The 21,197-nt window shown below is 35.4% G+C and overlaps 1 protein-coding gene across 6 annotated transcripts in view; it reads right to left on the bottom strand.

Annotated features, from left to right (window-relative positions):
* Positions 1-4,960: 4,960 nt before the first annotated feature.
* Positions 4,961-21,197, bottom strand: part of PAPOLA (poly(A) polymerase alpha) — a 43,483-nt gene continuing 27,246 nt past the window's right edge. For 2 of the 6 annotated variants that reach the window (XM_030274940.4, XM_030274946.4), the window contains exons 14-22: positions 20,974-21,093; positions 19,419-19,528; positions 16,663-16,784; positions 15,496-15,638; positions 14,076-14,176; positions 11,381-11,601; positions 10,943-11,008; positions 9,273-9,347; positions 4,961-7,159 (exon numbers count right to left, since the gene is read on the bottom strand). In XM_030274940.4, coding sequence (XP_030130800.1) covers positions 7,064-7,159; positions 9,273-9,347; positions 10,943-11,008; positions 11,381-11,601; positions 14,076-14,176; positions 15,496-15,638; positions 16,663-16,784; positions 19,419-19,528; positions 20,974-21,093 — 1,054 coding nt within the window. In that variant the 3' untranslated portion in view covers positions 4,961-7,063. Of the gene's footprint in view, positions 7,160-9,004; positions 9,107-9,272; positions 9,348-10,942; positions 11,009-11,380; positions 11,602-14,075; positions 14,177-15,495; positions 15,639-16,662; positions 16,785-19,418; positions 19,529-20,973; positions 21,094-21,197 lie in introns of all 6 variants that reach the window. The other 4 variants (XR_004368149.3, XM_030274943.4, XM_030274942.4 and 1 more) reach the window with 4 other exon arrangements.

Genomic DNA, 21,197 nt, shown 5'->3' with positions numbered 1-21,197 from the left:
CGCTGATGACACGTGATGTTGATGAAATGAACAAGAATGGACAATTCATTCCCACAATTCTTTGTACATTTTTGATGTTGTCAGGAAAGGCATGTTTCATTCAGTTTGACACATAACAGTGGGTGCTGAAAATAAAAGTTTGCGATACCGGAACACTAAATAATAAGAAAACCTAAAGACATCTCTATTTTAAACAGACCTAGAGCATATTTCCCTAATGAATACTCACATTACCCTTGAAAATCTAACAGGCCAGAAAGGAAAAAATCAACACACTATGGTGATTGTAACAACTCAAAGTGTGACTTCCATGCATCTTTTAAAATGCAGGTTATAGTAAATCAAACATGAAAGCATTCTTTAAGCTTTTTAAAAAAATCCTAATGGTGCTAGATCAAACTTGCATTTTGACTTTAGCTGCAAAGACATATCTGATGTGCTTCTGGGTAGACAGCTCCTATTCAGATAAACCACTATTGAGGTTATCAAGCAATTCCTACATCCTTGAACAAACATAAATGCAAGTCCATTAGCTTATATCCCTACATTAAAAAAAAAAAAAAAAAAAAAAAAAAAAAGTAGTCTTCTTAGGTCAATTAATTTATTAATTTACAGACTTGAGATTCTCCAATATTAAGCCTTCATTTTCATGGAACAAAATTTGCCCTTTTTTTTTTTTTGTACCCCAAGTCATGACAAAAAATTTTTTAAGTGGGAAAAAATGCTTTGTGCCTACACTAACAACTAGAAAAATGCTTCTACATTAATTGAACTCTTTTCATTCATAGCAATTACTATAAATATTATTTCATCCCTGTTGAAGTCAAAGGCTCATTGAACAGAAGCAGCTCTTTTCTTAGCGTATTGTTCTTTGAGAAAAGAATACACAAACAGTGAATTTATTAATTAGTAAACTATTAAAAAAATGAAATTATGTCCTGTGGGAAATATATCCTGGAAAAAGTATTAGTATGTGTAAAATCTGTCCACAGAAGATGATCTACCACCTCTTAAACTGCCATCAGATCAAAAAGACTGATCTTCCTCCCATAAAGATACTGAAAAGCAGAATACTGAAACTGGTTTTTAAGGCAGTTTTCTTGACTGAGGTTGTAAGAATCTTTTTATCTCACTAACTAGATGCTACAAGTAGAAAAAGCACCCCCAGATGAGAGACTGCATTTAGTAATCACTAGTGAACAGAAAATCCACACACTGTTCTGGGTGATGGTAAGAAACAGTAGGAACAATCACTAATAACTCTAATATGCTGCGTGAGCAGATGGCCTAAACTATCAAATGTTTTATCAGTCTCACTGTCTTTTACATTGTAAGGGATAAAACTTACAGATGATAAACTGTGGCTGAAACAATGAATCCTTCCATCCATCATCCTGGGCTTCTCTTATTCTAACCATGTGACTGAGTTGAATCAAGTTTATAATATCTTGGCAGGAGATTCGTACAGAAGCTAATATCTAGACTGAGTATATGTATAATTCATTTACTCCCCGTAAAAGCAAGAAATGTTAATTTCAAGAATCACTATTTCATTTAATTGAACCAGATCACAATGAAATTAAAAGACTTAGATAATTCTCAAAAATTTCAGCATTTATATCACTGTTGAAACTGTTTATTCTCAAGAGCACATCAAGTTTTTACAAAATTGTGTGCTGATCCTAAATAAGAGAAATCTCACTTTAAGAGCAGAAGCTCAAAATCTAATTGAAATCCTTGGTACAGGCTGCAGCTCCTCTCCCCACGCGCTGAACAGGCTTGGCACAGTGTCCAGGCATGGCCGGCTCTCTGCTGGGGGCAGCGTTCTCGGCTGTGAAGGCAGAGCGTGCCCTCTGTCACTCATGGCGAGCAGTCCTGTCCAACTGTCTCTTTCCGACAACTTTATCATCAATCTCTTTATTAACAGCTCCGCTGCAGACTCAGAACGCAAACAAGGACAGCGCGCATGCCAGATTTCTGGGAGCACATGGCACGAGACACCGCTCGGGGCACGGGGAGGGTAATGCTGGAGCAGAAGATGTAGCACAACTCTTCCACACTTTCAAGAAGTCTATTTATTATGTTTACTTAGAATCAAATTTCTATCTGGGGAGAGATGGGGAAGTTGTTTCTCAAACATCAAGGCTTGCTCACCTTGCCTCCAGTTTTGTCTTTATGCAATCTGAAGTGCCTGATCAATAAAGGCCACTTGACCCAGCATTCTATTCAGCTTTGGTAACTCTATGTGCTTTAGGTCATTGTTCTACCATAACTGAAGCAAGTGCCACAGAAATAACCTCAGATGAACTGAAAAGTTTCATATGCATAGACTTCAGGCATGCAAAAATTTCCTTAAGTAACCCAGGAGATTGACTTCTCCAAATACAAACAGAAAATAGGAATGCTATGTCACAGATAGGAGAGCAAAAGGGGCATTTGCACCTGTAAGCAGTATCTGTGTGGGCCACGGTCATTGTAGGGCAGTTTAAATGATTGGCTAGTTTCTTAAATAAATAAATGCAGCTTTTCTTATCTAATAGGCTGGGGCTTTTATCACCTTATAGCAACAATAATTTTACTCTTTATTTTTTCCTATTACTTTCATGGATTCTAGCTCTTAGGGACAGTAACTTAATACAAAACCAAAACTTAATAATATCTACATCTATCACAAAATATTTTTTCCCAATCATTACTATACCCTTAAATGTGACTTTAATACAGCATGTAGGACATTTGTCATTCTTAGATTATTTTAAACATTGCACTAGAATAGAGATCATAAAAATACTGAGGTAATTACAATATCTAGATGTGTGATCTGTTTAATTTATGAATATAATTCGTAATTAAGTGTGGAAGCCAGGAAAAAATTATCCCAAGACAGCACTCCAGAATTTAGTTAGAACAATTAAAAAATCTAAACTTTATTTTAAAAAATCCTTCGTTTAAATATCCAAAACACAGATGAAATATCCAGCAGTGGTTCACCATATTGTCTTTTTCATAAACATGCCCTTTGAATTTTCATGTTAAAGTTTGCATTTTTGGTGACAGTATTAGCTGATGTTTGTAGATTATTTCAAATTATTATTTTGAACTTCGTAGATGTAGAAAACTGCATCTCCCTCTCCCAACAAAACCAAGATGGTTTTGTTTCTACCGAACAGACACTTAATACTACTATGATTATTAAACTAAAATCAATTTACTGATTTGTATTACTCACATTTTTCCAATATGAATGCTGGATCTGTAAAAAATAGTGAACCCACTAAGTATTCAGCTAATACATCTGCATTTCTGACTGTACCATCAAGACCTGCATAACAAGTGATGAAATCTGGTAAATATGGTTCAGCCACAATAATGGCAGAGAGATTAATCATAGCAAAGGTACTTGACTAGTGTGTTCATGAACTTAGATAAATGGTGCCAGCATCACTATAATATGCAAAATACCTTTTCTAGAAATCCACACAACTTCCAAATAATACCTATTATGAGGATAAACATATTCTGTTTCCTCAGTAACTATCATAGTAGTTTTTAGTGCATTTAAGCATAGGTTCTGGCTCAGAATCAGTATCGTGTGTTCTTGCTATGCTGAAGTACTTTCACACTTAAGAGCTGTTTAATTTTTACTGTCGAGAAAATTCATTCTCCCACTAAGGTATATTTACTAACAGTTGATATTCATTACTACTTAGTTACCATATACTTGTAGTTACAAGTTTTAAAACATTACCATTTAGGAAGAACCCAAAACAAAGAAAATCCCCCAAAACTAGGAAATGCACTAAGAAGTGCATTTAATAAGAAGTGGCATGCACACATACTATCTCGAAGGAAGCACAACTTCAGCTAGAACTCATCAACTCAAATGTCTGATTCCAATCAGTATGTCTAAAGCCATCTGTTAAACCATGGCTTATTAATGTTAATTATTTTGGCTACAACAGTAATTTTCTGCTTCTTGTTTGCAGATCCTTTTGAGCCAGTGAACTTAATTCAGAAGGTTGATGATGGGCAACTCAGAAAAAAAAGCTATTGAAACCTATTGCCAGTAGCCTGAAAAACACTGAACAGAAATTTGTGTATCTACTAGCAGATTTTTATTGGTCAGAGAAAATAAAAGACGAATTAAAGCCATAAATAACATCATCAGCTGTGATGAAAGGGAGATGTGGTGGGCAGGCTATAAAAATGATTAATCTGTTTTAAACAAGACAAGCAATTTCATGCTGTGAAAAATATATACATCAGAAAGGTTTATTGTTTTAGGCAGGGCAATTATAATATGAAGACCATAATCATCAGTGGTTTTAGCAGTTAAAAAAATTTTAGTCAAAAGTAGACTACTTATTAAACTTACTCACATCAAGCATTTGGAGGATTGGGCTCATGCTGATACAAAGATCAATCAAGTGATGCACAGCTACTTGCAATTTTTACTTTTATTTCAGGACATGCTTAAACTACTTCAGAAGAGAAATAGTGCCATCTGCTGACATAAGGAACAGGTACTTGCAAGAAAAGCCTGGGGTGCCAAAATTCTTAGAGCCAATACTTTTAAAAAATGAAGTTCAAACTTTTGCCAAAAACAGTGTACCCCCAAATTGTTTAGGCATGAGTTTCTTCTAGTTTTGTCCATTTTAAAGAATTTAGGATGGAGAGATGGAAAGGATGCCCTTAAAGGTTTTGTGTGTTTTTGTTGACTCTGTCTCCACCAAAACACTGCACAATTCACAAACTTTATCTTTAATAGCTAGAACCCAACATCCTTCTGAGTGTTATTTCAACTTCCTATAGCAAATATAAATGAATCCTCTCTAAATAAGCATTATCTACTATCTTTCCTTTAGGCCATACCATATTTTGCTGCAGCAGAAAATTTAACAGCTAAGTAAGAATTAAGAAAGTAAAATCAATTTAGACATTCAGAAAAATTAGACAACCATGGGATTGTGCTGTTTTTTATTGTGTTTTCAATGGAGAAATACATCATCTGTTTACAAAATAGCTCTTGAAAAATACAAGGAGTACAGATACTATAAAACAAAGCAAACTCCAGTCATGAGACACTACGTACATCATGCGAAAGCAACAGTCTGATCTCCAGGTTATGAAAACTAGAATTAAAAAGTCACTATACAGAAAGGTTCCAAGTTTCCAGCTTGGCAAAACTTGGGTGCAGTTACATGAAACGTTTAATAAAATGAAAAAGATTTTCCGATGTGTAAACAAAATGACAAGACTAAATTTGTGCCTGGCAATTTCGATCTAAACTCCATAGCTACACAAAATACACAGACAGCTTGTACACTTCAACTGTTAAGATATAACCTTCTTTGGGGGGTGGACGACAGCAGGCTGCACAGGGCAAGGAAAAGAGAAATATTGTATACTAGACATCTTAGACAAATGGCAAAAAAAAAAACCCTTTCAGTTACTGCACAGCCTAAGTAAAAGATAAGCTACACTCTGACTTTGGAGAATTAATTTAGAAGGATAAGGGGAAGAGTGTAAGTAATTTAACTTGTAACATGAAAGATGCATGTGTAATAGGATGGAGCACAATGGGAGAAGGGAGTTCTTAAAACATGCTAATCAAAGTATGGGAAGTATGATTTGACATCCCACATATTTCAGACTTAAGTAATAGTAACATGAAGTTTGTTATCTACATCTGGTATTACTGTTGGTATCCCTTCATGTTCCTCAAATACTGTTCCTTGCCATGAGAGCTTCAGTTCTTTCAAAAGAAAAAGCTGTTACTTTTTTAATAGGACTACAAGAACAAAAAATAGGAGTAAGAGAGCTTACTAGATGTCAAGTGCTTACTAGAAATACGATTTTTAAAAATTTGGTGTCGTTCAGTATGTAAAACTACTTGTGATGAACTATCTAAAAATAAAAAGGTTAAAATTCTTAGGGAAAAATCTTTTTGCCTTTATTTAAAATTTTAAGCTTTTTAATGCATATGGGACCTTTATGGAGTGTACAAAAATCATATTTAGTGATTCAAAGGCCATCAAGACAGGTGGTGTATTTCAGAGGCACACAATATTTACCTTAAATGCTTTAGTCATCGGACAAATTCTGAATTTGTGCCTAGAGGCCACAAGGTATTACAATTAGGTAAGGGGCAAGGGGGAACCCGAATGAGTACATGGCTTATTTTTATTTTGTATAAATAACTATTGTTCTATATGGTGCATACAAGCAGAAAAAATAATTTGGGGAAAAAAACAAACAAAAAAAAACAAAAAAACCTCAAAAAAACAACAGTAAATGCAAAATATTTTCCCAAGAAATAAAGGGATAAAAAAAGGGAATAAGGAGTTCAGTTAGCTCAAAAGAAAGTTTATTTACTGTTTGATTGCTGATTTGTATGCACCTTAAAACAATCCTATAAATAAAAGTAGACCACATCTTAATCACGTCCCACCAATACCAAAACTTCCCAATTACTTCCTCAACTTACATCTTATGACCCCAAGATTTGACATTACATTTTAATGACTTACTGCTGCTTGATGGCAGTTGAACTAAATATACTATACACTTTTTTTCAATGTACAGTATATCATAGAATGTCATCCAATTTGCAAATTACTACTACTGAAGAGACTCTTCAATAAAATGAAATTTTATCAGCTAAAGATCTAAAATTAGTCATACTCCAATAAAAAAGTACATAAAAGTGCATTTAAGGGATTCTTATGCCAGTTTTATCTCAATTTTGAAACAATGCATCAAACAAATTCAATCAGAATGTCAAATATGGCTACAAATAGTGTTCATGTTTTTAAAGGCAGTAATCCTTCGAAAGATTTAATGTAACTGTTGCTAACACATTAATTGTACTCCTGGCTTCACATACTAACCTGGACTTCCAATCAAGCGGCAACTTTAGTCCAGAAAGGGAAGTGCACAACATATACCTAAATCCATTTGCGAATATGTTCTAGTCTTGCACCCTCCGTTCTCCTTTTATTTCTAGCATTAGAAGACAACAGGTTGAGTTGGCAGATACTGTTTATGGACCCTGAGGTGGTTTTTACCGGTTCAATCTCAATTTTATTGAATTCTTGATAACAGGAATAGGATTTGCAGGAAGAGCAGGGATATCTGAAAGGTCTGTACTGGGTGTTTTCTGAAAAGAAAAGAAGTTTGGTTGTATTTTAACTTTGTAAATATAAAAATAAAAATATTGTAGTAATTGGCATTAACTTTCACAACAAAGACCTTTAGAAGACTTTTAAGGAATATATGAAGATAATTGCAGATTATAAAGAGAGAAGAAGGTATTTCCTTTGTCTACAGAGTCATTAATAAGGAAAATTTCTACAAGAATCTTTTTGTGCTTTTCTTTTTTTGACAACTGCAAGAAATTAGCAAGTGCTGCAGATAAAGCTGGGCCTACTAATAACCTGTATTATAGTAAAACATCCACATAATACGGATGCTTAATCAGTAACATCAGCTATTTGATCTACACGTTTAGTATTTAAAAACACCTCCTAACAATTCAGTATTAAGTCTGTGCCCTTACAGACCAATGATGAAAAACAGTTCCCAATCTAAAGTGTGTGTCTTCATACATTCCAGACTGTTGAAAAACTCTACAGTCAAATTTGCAATTTTTCATCTCAGTTCAGAAAAAAGTTACAGAAAAAAGTTATGAACTCTAAAAAGGGACTGTGTGAATGTGTTAAGAATTTCACCTTGACAATAATCTCAACATTTTTTTCTCACTTAAAAGACTTAAATGCCACTCAGAAAAATTTTATCTAAAACAAACAAAAGGAAAACGCAGAAGCACACCCAAGATTCAATGACATTCATTAATTTCTCACTTGCTATACATGCCTCTAAGGTTGGGGTGTTTGGTTTTTGGTTTTTTGGGTTTTTTTGTTTTTTTGGGTTTTTTTTTTGTATTTTCACTTATACTATGGCACATTATTTGCCATCCAAATAACCCAGTTATTATGCAATACTTCACATCATTTATCATAAAATGTTTTCTTACATTACAAATGTTCAAATTTGATATAAGGTACCTTTGATACATGAGGAAAACTGCATTAAAATGACTGCTCTTCATTGCTGCTTTATTAAAAATAAATCAGTCAAGTTAGCGCTGACTGATGTGTTAGTGCACAAAGTAGCAAGGACCCAGGACAAAATAGCTCTGGGCCTCACATGACCCCTGCCCCAAGTAACCCCCTGGTTGGTGCTGATCTGCAGTTTGACATGTTTCTATTTTCTGCAACATGGGCAGTGTTTTATTAAACAAAGCCAACAAGAACACTGAAAAATGACAGAGGAAGCTCACCATCCTTTGTAGTTTCCAGATTACTTTTGCTTAAGTAACAACCACACAATCTGTAAAAAAGCTACAAAGCTTTATATAATCCCCCACAACAACAGATAAAATAAAACTGGTGTACTTACTAAATTATCTAAAAATTTCCCTGAAGCAGTTTAGGAAGTCCATGTAGTGTCTACAGTTTTTGCCAAACAATTTTGCTATCTTTATTCATACAGTTCAAAATGTCCAGTAAGAAATACCATTATTACTATTGCAACAATCTCTATTTTCAACCAACACATTCACTACACATACTTTAATGATTCAAGTGTGCATAAAGTGCTTGATAGTGATAACTTCTCTTAGCGTGCTGCTGGTTAAAATTTAAAAATGCTAGTAAGAAACAGCTGTGGCTAGAAGTTGTTACAATACTAGGAACTAAAATTTAAGTGAATGGTACAGAATTCGGTCCAAAGGACTTTACACTGCTAACAACAATTGGCTAAGGAGTGACAAATTTACAACTTGTCTCTTGTACCAAATATTAGAATCTGAAGTTACATTTCAGACATCCTCAACCTCTACCTGGATATCTTTGAGCAGCAGCTATTTAAATTATTTATTTCCTTGTTAGAAAGGATTATTCTGTGATGTGCAAAGCACGAAGGAATAAACTGAGCCCCTTACTTTGAAGGCACAATTCAGAAGAGCGAATCCAGCTTCGGTCAGTTTGTATGGCAAGCCATACATGTTTAGCTACAATGCACATTCAATATGATCAATGACCATCTAAAACACAAAAATTGTGACAGTAACAACAAGTAGCCTTCCATAAAATGGATTTATATTTAAAATTATACATTTATAACATCTGGACTCATTTCAGTTTCAATTCTTTCACCACAGATTAGCACATAAATACAATACATGGCAGTATTGCTTTTAAAAACAGTACCTGAGGAGCTTGCAGAGAAGTTGTCTGAAGAGTTTCTGTTTGAGAATTAACATTCACTTCTGTCTCAATTTGCTCCTGGGGAAAAAAAAAACAAAACAAAAACATCACCACAGTTACACCACTTCCAATGAGCTACTTACATAACACCTAGCACTCCAGAATTATTTACATTGTGCATATACAAAAAAAGAAAAATGCAAGCATTGATGCTTGCTGCATTGACACCCTTCCTTTTCGGAAGGAATCACCACACTGGAGAATGTTTCACTTATTAGGGATTTGACATCAACACAAGCTATATCACTTACCAGCTGTCACTTGTTTAACCAATTAACACCTTTTATACAGAATCCTACAGCAAAACATTACATGTCATTCAACTCACTAAAGACAAAAAGTGTATTATCAAGGAAGATCATGTGAAAAGCTACAGGATTTGTTTAAAAATTCAACAGCTTTTGCTGTTCTGCCAGCAAAGTTTTCCTGCTGCTTTAATGGGTTGAATCAGCCTTCTGAATGAATAGGTGAGTGTCAGAGACTGATTTGCAGGTACAACAGCAGGACTACAGGACTGAAGCAGGACAATTGCACATTCTCATTTTAATACAAACAGTCTGCTAGCTCAAAGGGTACCATTAACACACCCTAAAAAAAAAGCAATGCATCTCAATTGATGAAAACTTGTGTTTATGTTAATTTAAGAATTTTAATTCCACCATTTCCTTCCATTAATATTAAGGACAAAGACTTAGAGGAGATTGCCAATAAAAACTAACAGGATTGCCTATGTCTTTTATAATGATCTGTATCCAGTGGATCTATTTTTGAAGTGAAGATTAAGTGCTTACATGTATTTCTACCCTCACCTATCTTAAGTGCAGAGACATTGCAAGGTGACTGCCTAACAAGATACAATTCCTTGCTTAAGGGCGTTGAAGCTATAAACCAAAGAACTTATATTTAACTTTAAGCATAAACATACTTCCAGAGTATTCCAGAGACAACAGAATGTTACCCATAAAAACTGCAAAATCGCAACTGGAGAGCTACTATCATAAGGCTAAAATGAGTCTGTCACCCTTTCTGTTCACCACTAAGGAAGAAAAATTGTCTGCTAATTACAAGATACTGGAGGGGCACACTGAATGCCCAAAGTCCCCCAACAGTGTGCTGTAACTACACACAATAATTGCACTTGCACAAAAGATTTACTTACTGTCACTTGAAATTTTTTTATCTAAAAAGTGAACAGGGTGGCTGGCTTTAGCATGCTCAGCCCAACATGCAAACTCCAAATAGAATACATTAGTTCGTTCACTAATTAACATACATCAGGTTTGGGATGCAGGAAAATCATGGCATACTGACACATCCTTGATCTAATTTAACAAGCTGAACTATAAATATCATGACTAATTTTTTCACCATGCTTAATACCACATGAATCACCAGCAAAGAAATGACTGTCCAATGTGACTATGGATTTGAGCTCAACTTAGCATGGCAGCAGACTCCATCAATATTGACAAAAACATTAAAAAAATAGGATATCATTTTGATATCTTTACTGGAGAGTCTAGATATAGACAGACTCTTAGTCATTCTTAGAGGGAAACACAGTAATTTTCCCAAATAATATACACAGAATTATAGAGTCTAGGCATATTTACCTTAGTTTCCATTTTTTCATGTTCATTCAAATCTATACAGCTAGTATCTTCACTTATTTCATCCTGCTGAAAAGCAAACACAGAAAATATTACAAATCATAAAACCATATTTTTAAAAAATCAACAAGAAAATAAGGTCAAAGTGTTTAAAAGGACAGAATTAGTTGTAAGACTTAGCATATGATAGGCTTACCAAAACAATTACTTTTAAGATAAGAATCTCAATTCTAAGCATTTGTGCTAATGCAGTACATGTGTCACATGATGAATATCAACAAAATAAAAATACTAACACCTTGGCAAGCTGAAAACATCAAGCAGCAATGCAATCAGAATAGGAAATATCTGAAACTTGGAATATGAGAATCAGCACTCTGTGTGAAATGAATATTCAAAGTTTTGAACATTGCTATGGTATGATCTCAAAATCTCAAATACCTCTTCAATTTTAATTTTCTTAGGAGACTCTTCTTTATGGGGAGAACATGTCCTTTTCACTGCTGCGACAGGGCTAGGCATTTTTGTTGCAACATTTCCTGAACTTCTTGGTGATGGATTTAATAGATACGCTGAGGGAACAATTCTAGAGATGGTAGGCTTTGGTGGTGGAGAAATGGCTGGCTGTGTGGCAGTTTGAGGAATGCTTTCATTTGAAGTACCTATGGACAAATAATTTAAAGATCTTCAACAAGAGGAATCGACAATCATTTCAGTTCAATCACTGGTATTTTTCATCTCCAATCAAAATCCCTGACATCAAGCAGGCATCAAGGAAGTGGTACAGTTAATGGTGTAAGCATCATGTCTGGAACAGCAAGTGTGCATACACTGCACAGTTTAGTTTCAAGTTCTTTCTTGAGCTTGAGTGCACCCTCAGCAAGTTCACTGATGACACCAGTGTGGTACAGCTGACACACTGGAAGGACGGGATGCCATCCAGAGGGACCTGGACAGGCTGGACAGGCAGGTCTATGCAAACCTCTTGAAGTTCAATAGAGCGAGTGCAAGGTCCTGTGGCTGGGTTGTGGCAAACCCAGGCACACCCACAGGCTGGGCAGAGAAGTGACTGAGAGCAGCCCTGAGGAGAAAGACTTGGGGGCAGTGGTTGATGAAAATCTCAGCATGAGTTGAGCTGGCAAATGTGCTCACAGCCCAGAAAGCCAAATGTGCCCTGGGCTGCAGCCAAAGGAGTGTGGGCAGCAGGTTGAGGGAGGGGACTTCTCCCCTCTACCCTGGTCTTGTGAGACCCCACCTGGAGTGCTGTGTACAGTTCTGGTGCCCCCAATATAAGAAGGACAAGGAACTGTAGGAGCAAGTCCAGAGGAGGCCATGAAGTTGATAAGAGGACTGGAGCACCTCCCCTCCAAAGAGAGGCTGAGAAAATTGTGGCTGGTCAGCCTGGAGAAGGTTGCATGGAAAACTCACAGCAACCTCCCAGTACCTGAAGCGGGCCTACAGGAAAGCCAAAGAGGGGTTCTTTGTCAGGAACTGTAGTGATAGGACAAAGAGCAATGGGTACAAATTGAAAGAGGGGAAATCTGGGTTAGGTATTAGAAGAAATTCTTTAGTGCGAGGTACTGAGAAAATGAAACAGGTTGTCCAAGGAGGTTTTAGATGTCCTGACCGTGGCAGTGTTCAAAGTCAGGTCAGTTAAGGCCTTGAACAAACTGGTCTAGTGGGAAGTGTCCCTGCCCATGGCAGGAGTGGTTGGAGTTAGATGATCTTTTAGGTCCATTCCAAGCCCTTATCACATGATTGTGAGAAAGAATTCCTGTACCAGACTCAGGGTAGCCATGGCAATGACACTCTGCTTAGCCTAATTAGCCCTGCTTAAGGCAGGCTATATATGAGCCCAGACAGAGCTCTGTATAATACAGCTGTAGTATTTGTGGTACCTAAGGAAATTCTACTGCTTCTGTACTCAGCTATATACATGCATTGCCAAGACTGCATTAAATCAAATCCAAGAGCAATCTGATACTCCCTTTTTCACTCAGAAATGAAGTTTATCACTTTTCAGGCTTAGATTATCCAGTGACAAATATGAAGTCATCACAGAGCATCAAATAAAGAATTGATATTATAAACATCCTTTTGAAAAATGCTCCATATGACAAAGCTCTATCTCATCAATTGCCTACCTCAAACCAATAAGCGCACATAGGGAGATGCTCCAGGATGAGAAAAAATACATTGAGGAAATTTTTCATTAACAACTATCAGGTGATTAACATTTTGATTAACCAAAATATAAGAATGAACAACTTCTGATATGCTTCCAAATCCAAAAACCAGTCACGCCATTTAAGCTCCATTTAGTGCTCATGGACAAACTTACTCACATTGATGCACCTGTGACACGATAAAAATCAGAGAGAAGTAAGACTAAATCATGCCACATATCAAGAGGGAAATGAGAGATTTCATTTTGAAAGGCTAACCAGTCGCTCCCCTTTTCCATCTATTTCTGACTTGCTCCTTGTACACTAAAGCTCCATCAAAAAAGAAGACTAGCTGATTCTAAGAAAATATTTTCACCAGATGCTTTTATTCTTTGACTTAAGAGTCAAATTTTTAAATTACTTTGAAGTAAAGTGTACTTTTTCTTGCAGAAAACGGAGGATAAAGTCAGCACATACAGTGGGATATATCTGAACAGACATCAGTAAGGAACATGTGTTTCTGCTTACATCTGAGTCTTTTCCATTCTTAAATCAATTTCATGAAGCACAAGGAGCGGGAACATGGGAGGACAGACTACAAACAGACAGTACAGAACCATCTTGAGTTTAACTACAAAATGAATTAAAAATAAATATCAAAATTGTTCTTCCAGCTTTAGATAATTTATCCTCATTTAGCTAACCAAACTACAGACCTACATTAGGTCGTTGGAACACTACTGCTATTGTGAATGGCAAATATAAATCCCTAAGAATAAAAGAAATAAACATCACAGCAAATATTCCTGTGTGATTTTCTGAATCCTTAACAAATTATTGAACTATGTGTATGAAGAACACATTACAGCATATGTTATGCAAAGACTAGAAGACTCAAGCTGGAAGAAAAACTGCCTTATAAACATTACCAAAAAATCAATAGAAACAATATGCTGTGCCATTTTCCTTACCCCCTGAGCTTTCACTGGAATTTATTTGTGGCACAGTGACTTCAGAAGCCTGTGTGTTGGTCACAGATGCTGCTGTAACAGCTGGCGCAGGACTGCTTCTGCTAAAAAGAGAAAAATTATGAAATGCTGAAGACATTAGTAATGCTATGGTGTTACATGATCTGCCTTTCATCGCATCATGTGTAACCAGTAACCACAGCTGGTATTTTACCTACATTACAGAGCAGAACTTATGCCAGTAAGAAGGTAAAAGTGAGCACTGACAATCTACTATCAAACACAAGCAATAGAAGCTATTTCAAATATTGATTTTAAATCACTCAGTGACACTTTTTGAGACCAGAAAAAGGCTGTATTTCAAAGACAGCCAAAAATTCAGACAGTGTCCACTCAAATAATGAGCATGGGAAAGCACAGCAACTATTTACTGAAGAATGAAACAAAACCAGTGTAGAAGGACTAGAATTAAAAGTTTGTTTTTAATTTACACACACTGTTACAATGATGATTTCAGTCTAAAATTATCCCAAACAAAGGCCTGGGGCTTCAAGTAACCAATCACAAAAATGATCCCTTTTCCGTCGTCAAGAAACCAGGAAGCAGTGTGTGTCTAAAATCAGCCGAGAGCAATTTCCACTTCATTTGTGACATCTTTGGTAAGACAGACTTATCTCAACAGCACAGATAGTGGTATCAACTACTGTTAGCCATTCACCAAGGAAGACTAACTAAAAGAACATTTGTCAGGTCAGAAGAACTAAGTAAAGTATTTCATCCTCACAACATACTCTAATAGATGTGTAATACTGCTGAACTGTAGGAGATTGATGATAATTCTATGTGTATCAAAGAAACAAATGTGGGACCCATGAAAGAAAAGAGTACACTCACTTATTGCAGTAAACTGAAGTTAAGGTAGGAAAAGACTTAATACAGAAAGTCAGTATTAAGAAAATTTTGATACTAGCGGGAAATTCTGTTCCTAAGCTTAATTTGCATAGGTATCATCAGTAACAGCAGGAGCACTACTGATTTCCCAGAGAGAAAATCTAAACCTCTCTACTGTCTCACACTTGGATCCAAAACTCACAAAATATTCCCTCACCCTCACAACTATCTGCTCACTACTTCTCATAGACTCCCTACTGCAGGGCCCAAGTTTTTCTATCACCATGTTCTTCTAAGCATTTTCACCCAACTTTATAATTCCTTATCTCAAGTCCAGCACCATGCTCCCTATTCCCCAAATTTTGCTATAGGGCTCAAATGGAAATAAGAGTGTTTACAATCTCCATCCAATTTCTTATAGCACATTCCCACTATGCTAACTGTGGTATCACATGTGTGCAGTATTTGCCATGTGTTTAACACAAGAAATTCAGAAAGAGAGAGCATCAAAGAGACTGAAAGTCTTCATTACCCCTGAGAACTTCCAGAACTGTTCAACGGACTTGTCTTCATAGCACTGGTAGGCGAAGGCACAGACGTGCTGTTATCACTGTCCATAGACAAGTCGAGGCTGCTGTCATTCAGAGCTGTCAACCTGATCCCTTCTGTTGAGTGCTGCAAGCCACAAGACAAAGGAAAATTCTGTTAGTCTAATTAAAGGTTTAAAAATCAACAGAAATTCAAGTTATTTAAAAATGCAAACTTATATGGACAGTTTTCAAATCCTGTCACGTGTAAATAATCCACTATCCTCTCACTACAAGCAATGACGTTTTCATGTCCACAACTCTGATACAGATTTCTCTGAACCAATCATGTTCAAAACCAAACTGTTACTGTATTTAATTTAATAATTAATCATTTAAAATTATTATATTTTCAGCTTTATTTCAAATTTCTTTGGTTTTGTGGACTTAGAAATACTTTCACTAACTTTAAATTAACAGATGTACATAAAAAAAAATTTCAAGAGGATCTCAACTTAGTCCGTGGAAAAGAAAAACCCTTTTCTGACATAGTACTACTACTTTAAGAGACATATTACTTAATACTTACATTGTTCCCTGAAACAGATTTACACTTGGTGTCAATACTTATTCCTTAAAACAGCATTCAGTATAAAACAGTTATAGAAATAAAGCATGTTACTCAGCTACACTTAAAACAAAATATATAGCAGTGGTTTAGCTATTAAAAAATCCAAGCAAACCTGTATTGCTCTCAGATTAAGCTAATACAAAGGAGCAGTGATTTTGAAACAGACTGAATTGTTCAATTCAAAGTTTCACCCATTCTTACTGACTCAACTGAAATTCAACAATAATCCACCACAGCATATTAATTAAAAACTAATGCTACCATTCTCATATATGGCCACAGGTAAGCTATCCAGCCAGACAAGAAGATACTATCCAAATTGTTGATGGTGTGAGAAACATGGTATTATAGTCAGTGTATCTAATAATACTGCTATATTCAAATGAGATCATTTGCAGGTAAAATTCAGATCTCAAAAATGTGATTTTAAGGCTTTGATTAGTAAAGCTAAATTCTAAGTAAACCTAAATTAGTAAATGAAAAAATCAAAAATTTGAGAGCAATGGCATTTTCACTGCTCTCATATATTAGAGAAGTTTACCTTTTTCTTTTTCTGAAGCACATGATTAGGTAGCAGTTGGTGAAGTTGCTTACGTTTCACATGCCTTGCAGCAATCTTCATATCCATCTCAAACATCTTGCTGTTTATTGCTTGTCTATAAACTACAAAATTAGAATAACATTAAGACATACTGAAGCATTTTGCAAAGTCCACTTACTTGCCCAGGCAGAAACAATTTGCATTTCAGAGCACTTATTACTCTCAAGAATAATAATAATGTTTCCTTGTTCTGGAGGAAGAAAGGGATAGTACAAACACAAACATTAGTTTGGAAACAGGTGACCTGTTTTTCAAGAAAAATGTCTTGCAACCACATGGTTCACTGTATTTTCAACAAGTTTTAACAGTAGAAGCTCTGAAGCAAACCCTTCATTTCATCTCAAAGGGACTAAAGATGAAAACAAAATTTCCTCATAAGAATTAAAGCGTTTACATTAAATTTTCTTTGCAGGTGATTTTATTTATGCAGCTCCGTCAACAAATGGATTTTATTTCAGGACTTAAATGATCATTTGCCACCTAATGTATTAAAATTACTCTGATAACTCACACACCACTACATTGTTATACAAAAGCAATTTATGTTTAGACTTTTTCTGTTTTCTTGTGCTTTTCTGTTGCTCTGGCATTTGATTTTTTAAAATTTTGTACAGTCATTTTGGTGTTTTTGGTTGGTACTTGTTTCTTTTAATTTTGTCTAGTATGACCTCTTCACCTCAGAACATCTGCTTCTGGTAAGTCACCATGGTAAGCACTAGTACAAGAACTGCACTGGAACTCAGGCTGCTGAATTCAAGTAAAGGCAGGTAAAAATGAAAAGTTTGTTCTTTCACACTGTCTTCATAACATTAAACAAAAGTTGGGGCAGATGTAAGAATAAAAAATTGTTCTGTAGCTTTTAAATACAAAAACTGAAGAGGTATCACCCTGATTCACTGTCAATTCACTACAAAATTCAATACAAATATTGAAGAATCTCACTGAATAGGCTGTAAACAGGTAATTAAAAAGGTCTTAAGAGAGAGGCACACAAAGAGCCCAGTGAATACTGACTATTAAAGCAAGTACTGCACTTCTTGGTACTGAAGAAGGTCATAAAGCCTCTCGAAAAAACTGTACGGGTTACAGCTAAAGTAGAAGCATACTCAACAAAACCAGACATGGCTAAAGCATTCCATATTCCTGACATTAGGTCTTATCAAAATTTCCATAGAATGAAAACCTAGATCACTCTTCATGTCTCTTCTCCTCCCTTTACTCCCACTAAACAGCAAGCTATTCTTTAATTCCATCCTGGAAAATAGTTAGTTACTTTTGATAAAATCTTAGGACTTACTCCAAAAGACAGGGCTGGATTAAAAACAATGAAGACAGACCCACACTAATTTCAGATTACCAAAAAACCCACAACACACAAATTGTTTGCTAGATTGTTACTTCTGGAAGTATATTCACAAACCGAAAACTCTGCATCAGTTTGTAAGGATCTTGATGAAATGCTACTCCACTTATAAGTGCATCTATTAAGACAAACTTCAGGAATATAGTGCAAATAAATCACACCAAAAATCATAAGTGCAAGTTTTAGTCTTTTCATACGAAAAGTCTCTGACAAGTATATTACTGAAATATCTGTTTATAAACAATGAAACACCTGAGAAACTAACTTCTGAATTCCTCCACTCCTTCAAAGCAGCAGTCAAGGTATTATCTTTTCTAAATTCTCAAAAATTAGAATGATGTTCCTATAGCTGCTATAGTTTTTCCTTCATCACTAATAATTACAAGAAATATTACAACACTCAAGAAAGGGATGCCCCTTTGCAGCTATATATGATAATAAACAACTTTGAAACCTTGGCATGATTTATAAATATGCCTATATATGTACTGCATTCACAGGTGTGAGGTGGAAGAGGGGCCAACATGTTCCAATTCTCTTGCTTCCTCAGACTGAGTCTTAGAAATTCAGAGACCATGGCTGCATTAGGTAACACTTGAACCTATTCCTTCAGCTCTGTAAACACAGAATACTTGAACCTCAACTGTTGTTTGTTTAAAAGAAACTGTAAATTTATTAGATAAATCTGTCAAAGCTACTGTTCCTGACACTCTGGTGTCACACTCCCCAGCTGTTAAGTTCTGTAAGTTCTTTGCTTACAAAATTTCCTGTGTGTGTACTAAGTTATTTTTGTGAATCAAAAAGTAAACATCAGAAAGTCAAAAAGGTCTCTTCCACTGAGTGTCAGACATGAAAGTAAAGATTACTGAATCAATTATCTAGTATCAAACACCATGGAATAAAAGACATTTTGTTAATCCACTGATAAATTTAGTTTCACCAAGTAACAGAAATATTTTAACTATACTAAAAAATTTTGAGGTTAAGTTTGCTAGCTCACGTATGATAACTAATTCATCTGTTTAATAAAGATTACAAAATAGTGTACCACACTTTTAGTGAGATCTGCAAGATAATATGTGTATAATTTTTATCACTTTTAATGAGAACAAACTGAAAGTGATTAGTCTAAATCCTAATTAGATTTATGAACATTAAAACTCATTGAAAATGTGTTTCATTACATAAAACCCCTAATTCCCCAGCTGAAGCCCCCTGTATAGATACACTTCTACTATTACTATGAGCATTATGAATAAAAACTACATTTTGAGCAAAGTCAGTAACTTCAAAAATCTTATCAGTACCAGAACACCTAGAAAGCAAAACTCACCTGTGTCTGTAAAAGACTGAATGTCGTAGGTAAGATCAACACTTAAATTTTCAGAGTTTTCAGTTTTCTTAAACACCAACCCAATCACCCACATTGTACGGTATTCCTCCCTGGAAAATTTTATATAAAACAGTCACATAATACTGACAGAATAAAATAGCTCAAGAATTATTTGCTGCAATAGACAGTTGTACTTTCTAGCTCTAGTAGCAATAGGAAACTGGACAAAGAAAGGCAAAAACCAAGTTGACTAACAATATTACTTTTTCATTCACAATATAAAAGTCATTTAACACTACATCAACCTCAAGCAAATGAACTAAGATCATCAGTAGATGACTCCATTCAACATATGTATTCCCATATATAGATATGCTCATGTAGCTCCTAGCATGAAAATAACCAGCTCTCAACTAGCCATAGCAACTATAAAGTAATTAGAACTTTAGTAATTATATTACTGAAAGTAATTAGAACCTATTACCAAATTAAGCAACTTTCATTTTGCAACCTAGATAGGTCTTCAATGCACAAATTTCTTAGCTGTAACTGACTACAAATTGCAAGTTTCCATTACAACACTCCCTTTGACAGCTCCCCTTCGCATGGGATGGTGAAAGACTGTCCTTTGTATACAATGGGAAGACAACCTTTGCTGGAAGTATTCCCTGAATCAAGTCCTCTGAAATAACAGCTAATTTGAGCCTCTGATTATGCAGGCAGTTGTACACACCCACTAAACTGGTGCCTGCTTTTGTCCAATTTTACTCAGAACAGCAATGTAACAATTATATAACCTCTTAAAAGTAGCCCCATATTGTACTTGAAGCAGCTCATGTGTGAAGAAGGCTCTGTGCAAGGTTAACAAGGCTTTTCACATATCCCAGTAAAGAAAACTCTCTCCCCCATTCTCACACATCACACAAAAATATGATTCCTAACAAATTAATTACAATGCTATCTTGAAATAAAGTCTTAAGAGTTTTCAGCCCCCACACACCTGCAATCACTGTTTTGAGCAGGGGGAAGAAGGAGTCAAGAAACATTTAAAATCCTCAACAATCTGAAGCACTTTATAGTGTCTTCACTGTTTCCACAACCTGACAAATTCTAACCATAGCTATTATGATTTCAATGCTATTCATCCCAAGTGCTAAATTTTGTAACATTTAAAAGAACTTTTTTACTCAAGAGCTCTGTTCTACAGTGCCTGATGTTCTCCCAGATTCTCAGTGCTTCCTCACAATTGAAACAGCATCAACTAAGTAGCAGTAACTTATACAGGTTGGCAGGAAATTATGCAATTAATAGAGTTATTAACAAAAATACATTTCCCATTATTTTCTGATTTAGACACATTCTTATACAGAATTAAAGAGTACCTATTTTAAATATTGCTTAAGAAGAGATGAGCATTATTTGTTTGCCTTTAGGTGCTATCATTAAAAATTAATCCTTTTAAGAGTCTATAAAAATGGCTGTTTATTTATTAATGAAATAGTGTTTTAGTTAAGTTAGTTTCTCCCTACTAAATGAAGAAAATGGGTTTGCTTACTTGTCAGGATTCTCCTTGGGTGCTGGGAATGACTGTGGATTCACATGAGCCAGTGTAATGAATTCATTCTTCTCCAAGTTTCCAACTAGAATACGGATTTTTGATTCCACCAAGCCCACCCTGTATAAATGTCATTTATTAGCAAGATCTCATTAACAGGAAATAATAGAAGTATCTAACATCACTTGTCAGGATAAAATCCTCAACATTCTCCTTATACTAAT

The sequence above is a fragment of the Taeniopygia guttata genome, chromosome 5 (assembly GCF_048771995.1).
Source record: "Taeniopygia guttata chromosome 5, bTaeGut7.mat, whole genome shotgun sequence".
In the NCBI taxonomy this organism is placed as follows: Eukaryota; Metazoa; Chordata; class Aves; order Passeriformes; family Estrildidae; genus Taeniopygia; species Taeniopygia guttata.
This window is presented reverse-complemented; position numbering and strand designations above follow the sequence as displayed.